The sequence below is a fragment of the Platalea leucorodia genome (assembly GCF_965183815.1).
Source record: "Platalea leucorodia genome assembly, contig: HAP1_HAP1_SCAFFOLD_185, whole genome shotgun sequence".
Taxonomy (NCBI): Eukaryota; Metazoa; Chordata; class Aves; order Pelecaniformes; family Threskiornithidae; genus Platalea; species Platalea leucorodia.
The window spans coordinates 129,372-136,161 of record NW_028121370.1 but is presented as its reverse complement, the minus strand read 5'-3'; the positions used below and the strand labels follow the sequence as shown (position 1 = coordinate 136,161).

General features: G+C 53.7%; 1 protein-coding gene across 1 annotated transcript; it reads left to right on the top strand.

The window, feature by feature from the left end:
• Window positions 1-1,137: 1,137 nt before the first annotated feature.
• Window positions 1,138-2,064, top strand: LOC309603730 (olfactory receptor 14J1-like; the record flags this gene model as incomplete). Its single annotated transcript, XM_082338655.1, has 1 exon — window positions 1,138-2,064. Exon 1 carries the CDS (start codon window positions 1,297-1,299, stop codon window positions 2,062-2,064), a length of 768 nt encoding a protein of 255 aa, XP_082194781.1. The 5' UTR covers window positions 1,138-1,296.
• Between the last annotated feature and the right edge of the window lie 4,726 nt (window positions 2,065-6,790).

The following is a 6,790-nucleotide window of genomic DNA, read 5'->3' as shown; positions in this document are numbered from 1 at the left end:
CTCCACTTGTCTGTGTGATTGCTCTTGTTATCTTGTTCTTGCTGCCAGGCTCTCTGTGGATGGGACTTTCAGCTGCAGAGTCACACACTGATCTTGTGGGTCCTTTCATGCAGGTGTGTCCATGGGAACAAGTGTCCTGGCTTTCCTCTAACGTGTGAGGCTGTGGGCAATATGGTCTATGGGGCTGGAGAATAAGCTGGTTTTTCCTTAATCAGATGGTATCATTAGGACACTTGGCTGTGTCCTTGAGAAGCTGTGCTTGAGAAGCTTTGTCCTTTCAAGCTGCGAGATGTCCTTCCAGAATGCAAACCTGTTCCCTGGCACCCTTGTGTTATCTGAAAGCCCCATGCAGAAGTGTAGAGACGCTACAATGGAGGAAATGCTGTTGGGTTGGTGAAATGAGCCCTGTGTGTCCTGGGCTAGAAATGGGGTGCTGAGACCTTGAGAAAGGGTGAGACATTTAGCGGTCTCTGGGGGATACTTCTGTTCTCAGCAATCTCTGGTTGTTTTTCAGGGTAGCAAAACAGTGGGATCACCCTCCATCTCATGGAGAACAAGGCCACGGCAACTCAGAACAAGACGGAGAGACAAACCAGCTCCTTCTACACTAAGCCCCAGGCAATCCTTTTGCTTCCCAGGACTTGCTCTGTTCTCTCTGAGTGCAGCAGAAATGCTGAAGTTTTCTGAAATCCATGAAAACTGCCCAGGTGAGATGGGGGTGGAGCATTAAAATCCTGAAACCTCCCAAAGTGCCTTCTGTTATCCCCTTTCCTTAGCATGGGAGTGCAGATGCTGACAGGCCCTTCTGCATTAGGACCAGTTTCATCTGAGAAAGTTGAACACCAGGACTGGCCCCTGCCCCCACCGTTCTCATGAACCCACTGCTGCAGAGCAGGGCTGACTCCTCAGCAGCCAGTGGGCAGAGGCCCTGCTCCTCACAGCACACTCAGCCAGGGCTGCAGCCACAGAGCTGAAGGAAGGTCTCCTGGAAAAGGAATGGGGTGGGTGGGGGATGGGGCAGAGTGTGTCAGAGTGAGGGTCTAAAAGAAAGCTTTGATTTTGCTCAGAGAAATGTCCCCTTCATTAACCCTTCCTGTAGGAACAGGACCCCATGTCCAGAGGCAGCAACCATCCAACACAAGCTCCATCACCCAGTTCGTCCTCCTGGCATTCACAGACACACAGGAGCTGCAGCTCTTGCACTTCTGGCTCTTCCTGGGCATCTACCTGGCTGCCCTCCTGGGCAATGGCCTCATCATAACTGCCATCGCCTGTGACCACCGCCTCCACACCCCCATGTACTTCTTCCTCCTAAACCTATCCCTCATCGACCTGGGCTCCATCTCCACCACTGTCCCCAAATCCATGGCCAATTCCCTCTGGGACACCAGGGACATCTGCTACATGGGATGTTCTGCCCAGCTTTTTCTCTTTGCCTTCTTGGTAGTAGCAGAGTACTGCCTTCTCACCATCATGGCCTATGACCGCTATGTTGCCATCTGCAAACCCCTGCACTACGGGACTCTCCTGGGCAGCAGAGCTTATGTCCACATGGCAGCAGCTGCCTGGGGCAGTGCTTTTTTCAATTCTCTCCTGCACACTGTCAATACATTTTCACTCCCCCTCTGCCAAGGCAATGCTGTGGACCAGTTCTTCTGTGAAATCCCCCAGATCCTCAAGCTCTCCTGCTCATACTCCTACCTCAGGGAAGTTGGGCTTATTGTGCTTAGTTTTTCTTTAGCTTTTGGGTGTTTTGTTTTCATAGTGGTGTCCTATGTGCAGGTCTTCAGGGCCGTGCTGAGGATCCCCTCACAGCAGGGAAGGCACAAAGCCTTTTCCACGTGCCTCCCTCACCTGGCCGTGGTCACCCTATTTATCAGCACTGGCATGTTTGCCTACCTGAAGCCCCCCTCCATCTCCTCGCCATCCCTGAATCTGGTGGTGGCAGTTCTGTACTCAGTGGTGCCTCCAGCAGTGAACCCCCTCATCTACAGCATGAGGAACCAGGAGCTCAAAGACGCACTGAAGAAGCTCATTCAATCCGTAGTCTTTCAGCAGCACTAAGCTGCCCATGTCTCTTCACAAGTGATTTCCAATGTATCTGGGGAACCTCCTGTGCTTTGGGCGTTTTATCTGTGATAATTGTGTTTCTCCAGGAATGTCTGCATGCACTCCACTTCTCCAGAGGCATGAACCCAGTCTGGATGATATAAAGGTCTTTGCACATGCGTCTTGCCTGGTAGCACAGCTGGCCTCCCATGTCACATCTCTGTAATAAAAGGGGATTTCCTCAGTGCTGGTGTCTGGAGGTTGGGCTCTTCTTCCAGCGCTGAGGTCAGGAACAGGCTGAAGGGATTGCCCCCACGAGGCCGTGCTGCTGTGCTGGTGCTCTCCATGGGCTGAGGGCAGTAGAGCTCAGGGCAATGTGTTAGGGAATGGGACTGGAGGGAGCTTTCACTGGTGCCCGCCCTATTTGGCCACTCTGCACAGGTTTATGGGTGAGTTTTTCTGCATGGCCATTTTTGCCTCCTCCTGCTGGGCTCAGGGCCTGCACTGGGGGAATGGCCAGCCCTGCTCGACCTCTCTCCTTGTCCAGACCCTGGCAGATCCTGGAGCATGGATGTCTGTGAAACCCCACATGGGGTGTGGATAGGTCTGGTTAGGTTCCAGGACCTGGGGGAGGCTGTTCTCAAGTAGGAGGAACAGAAGGGGGACAGGGCACAAAGCGATGTTGTCCTGGTTTCAGCTGGGATAGAGTTAATTTTCTTCTTAGTAGCTGGAATAGTGCTGTGTTTTGGGTTTAGGATGAGAACAATGTCAATAACACACTGATGTTTTGGTTCGGGCTAAGTAGTGTTAAGTTGTTAAGTAGTTGCTAAGTAGTGCACACACTGGTCAAGGACTTTTCAGCTTCCCATGCTCTGCCAGGTGCAAGAAGCTGGGAGGGGGCACAGCCAGGACAGCTGACCCAGACTGGCCAAAGGGCTATTCCTTACCCCATGATGTCATGCTCAGTATACAAGCTGGGGAAGAAGAAGGAAGGGGGGGACGTTCTTTGTGATGGCGTTTGTCTTCCCAAGTAACCGCTACGCATGATGGAGCCCTGCTTTCCTGGGGATGGCTGAACACCTGCCTGCCCATGAGAAGGAGTCAATGAATTCCTTGCTTTGCTCTGCTTGTGCGCGCAGCTTTTGCTTTACCTGTTAAACTGTTCTAATTAAGTTTACTTCAATTATTAAACTGTTCTTATCTCAACCCATGAGTTTTCTCACTTTTCCTCTTCTGATTCTCTCCCCCATCCCATTGGGGGGGAGTGAGTGAGCGGCTGCGTGGTGCTTAGTTGCTAACTGGGGATAAACCACGACAGTCCTTTTTGGCACCCAACGTGGGGCACGAACCCACGACCCTGGGATTTAGAGTCCCGTGCTCTACCGACTGAGCTCATGGATATCATGCAAGAGAATCTAGTCCTCACTCCAGATACACCCTTTGCCATTGATACCACTCCAGGGTTCTGGCTATTGCTGAACACTGTTCACAGAGCATCAAGGCTTTCTCTCTCAGACACCCCCCCCAGAAGACAGTAGGCTTGTGGGGTGGGGGGGCAAGAAAATGGGAGTGAAGACAGCCAGGACAGCAGACCTGAACTGACCCAAGGGCTGTTCCATACCAAAGGATGTCATGCTCAGCGATAAAACCTTGGCAAAAGCAGGAGGAAGGGGTGCTGTTCGTTGTTATGGTGTTTGTCTTCCCAAACCAGTGTTGTGTGTGCTGAGGCTCTGCCCCCCAGCAAGTGGCTAAACATCTGCCTGTGCCCGGGAACTGGTGCATGAATTCCTCTTTTTGCTTTGCTTGCACACATAGCTTTTTCTTTTCTTATTAAGGTGTCATTCTCTTGACCCATGAGACTTTTTCCTTCCTTCTGTTTTCTCTCCATCCTCTAGGAGAGGGCAGTGAGTGAAAACCAGGGTGGGTCTGGCTGAGGTCAACCCACCACAACAAGCATAACCTACGCTCCAAGCGGGGCCTCACCAGGGTTCCCTGGGGCTGTGCAGCCAGGATGTGGGATGCACTGGGGTCCCTGCATGGGCTCAGGGGAGGGCCTGTGGAGACACCCAACACCCAGCGCAGAGGGACTGAGGTGGTGCCTGTGGGCTGACAGTGGGGCAGAGTGTGACAGATGCGCTCGACCCCTTGACCCGACTGTTTCGGTTTCCCAAGTAACCGTTACGCATGATGGAGCCCTGGTTTCCTGGGAATGGCTGAACACCTGCCTGCTGATGGGAGGTAGTGAATGAATTCCTTGCTTTGCTTTGTTTGTGTGCGCGGCTTTGGCTTCAGCTATTAAACGGTCTTTATCTCAACCCATGAGTTTTCTCACTTTTACTCTTCTGATTCTCTCCCCCATCCCACCGGGGGGGAGTGAGTGAGCGGCTGTGTGGTGCTTAGTTGCTGGCTGGGGTTAAACCACGACACCGCCACAGGGTGCTGCAGAGCTCTGGGCACTCACCCCACAGCCCCAGCCCCTCTGAAGGGCACAGCAGCTCCTGTCGGGCAGGGAGGAGTCTCAGCCTCCCCATCAGCCCCAGGGCTGGAGGCTCACCATGGCATGAGGAAATGGAGGTTAGGGAAACTGCAGGAAGCATGGTCTCTGGTCCAGGACATGCCCACCACAGACTGACTCTGCCCCATCATTGTCAGCCCCTCACCTCACGCCAGCGCAGGAGTCCTGGCCAGGGGACAGAGCAGCCTGCCCCGAGTGGGTGCCTGCAGAAAGAGGTTTCTCTTTCTCATGGATTCCTCCCTGCAGCCACAGAAATGCTCCCTTGCTCTTCTCCACGGTCATTCCTGCTCTCCAGAGAGCCTTCCCCCAGGTCAGCATGTCTGTGCTGGCCTGGCCAGACATTCCGGGTTCCTGCAAGGCCCCAAGCTGGCGGTGCTGCTCTGCAGAGGGAGGGGGCTGTGGTGCCCTGGGGCCATGGGGTGACTCTGCACTGGCCATGCTGGTCAGGGTCAGAAGCAGACCCAGCTGGAGCAGGATCACTGCTGCTGAGCCCTTTTCCATCATCCCTGATTGCTCAGGAGCCAAGGACAGGGCTGGGCAGGACCATGGGGTGTCTCTAATGGCACACCAGGCAGGGGATGGCTGCACTGGATCCAGCCCATGGGGTTTCCAAGAGGTTGCCCTGAAACACTCTCCAGTCTCATGGCCCTTTGCCTGCTGTCTCCTCACAGCCTCTCCTGGCATTGCAGGGCCCTTTTTAGCCTGTGGGCTCCTCACGTTCACCTTTTCCTCCAGGACATTCCTCCTTGGATGGTCACTCATTTTATGAGGTGCCACTCACTGCCCACCCAGACTCACAGACTGTCCCTGGAGATTCCCTGAGCTCTCCTGGCAGCTCTCGGTTCCTCTTCAGGATGGCATCTGCCATCAGCCCCACTGCAGGTGGGACAGCACCAGGCAGATAAGTCAAAGACCAGTTGCTCTTTCAGTGGACGTATGCAACCAAGAAGGGAGGTCTTCATCCATGCCTTGGTCCCTAACACATCACCGTGGGACTCTCAGATTGTCACCCTGAATCCATCAGAACCCCAGAAGAGCAAAAATCCTTCTGAGGGAGAACCCTATTGGGTGTATTCCTGACACCAGCTTTGGAAGAGGCGCCCAGCCTTCTGGCCCTGTCCTGAGGAGCCCCTTTGGTTATGATGGTGCTTGCATGGAGACCAGCTCTGATGGAGTGGTTCACGTGGCCTGCTCCTGCCCTCAGCCACAGGGATGGCACCGTACAGATAACAGGACTGTCACAAGTTGCACCAGACGTTAGGGGCAGCACAAATAAAAGGGCACATCAGAACAGCGTGGAATTGAGGAGAGACCAACACTGAAAAGGCAATGTCCTGCTGCTGTCCTTGGCCATGGCTCCAGGAAAGCAGCAGCCCCAACGCGCAGGCAGTAGAGAGATAGTGCCCACCAGGGCTGCTCCTCTGTCAGGCAGCTGGGCATTTGTCCCCTGAACCCCTCCTGCAGGCTGGGGCTGTTCCCCCAGCTCCAGAGCAGATGTGAAGAGATGGGAGCTGAGACAAATTATTTTCTACTGGTTTCTTTATTGAGTTTATCTAAATGGGGAGCCCGGATCCATAAGTACATGAGGACTTTGGGTCAAGAAAAGGCAGGTAGGAGGCCAAGAATAATATTATCACAGGTATAAACAAAAAAACAACCCCCCAAATATCCCACAAAGGAAAAATAAAGACACGTATGAAGAAAAGTTAGTCCAGGCTATTCCTGTGATACTGTGGGAGCCCAAGTGGGACAATGGGCACCTTCTTAATATGAAGTAGCTTGCAATCGAATAGTTTCCACACTGCATCCTTCATTTCCTGGTTCCTCATGCTGTAGATGAGGGGGTTCACTGCCAGAGGCACCACTGAGTACAGAACTGCCACCACCAGATCCAGGGATGGGGAGGAGACGGAAGGGGGATTCAGGTAGGCTAACATGCCAGTGCTGACAAACAGGGAGACCACGGCCAGGTGAGGGAGGCACGTGGAAAAGGCTTTGTGGCATCCCTGCTCAGAGGGAATCCTCAGCACGGCTTCCCTGAGGTAGGCATCTGAGCAGGAGAGCTTGAGGATCTGTGGAGGTTCACAGAAGAACTGGTCCACAGCATTGCCTTGGCAGAGGGGGAGTGAGAATGTATTGGCAGTGTGCAGGAGAGCATTGAGAAAAGCACTGCCCCAGGCAGCTGCTGCCATGTGGACACAAGCTCTGCTGCCCAGGAGGGTCCCG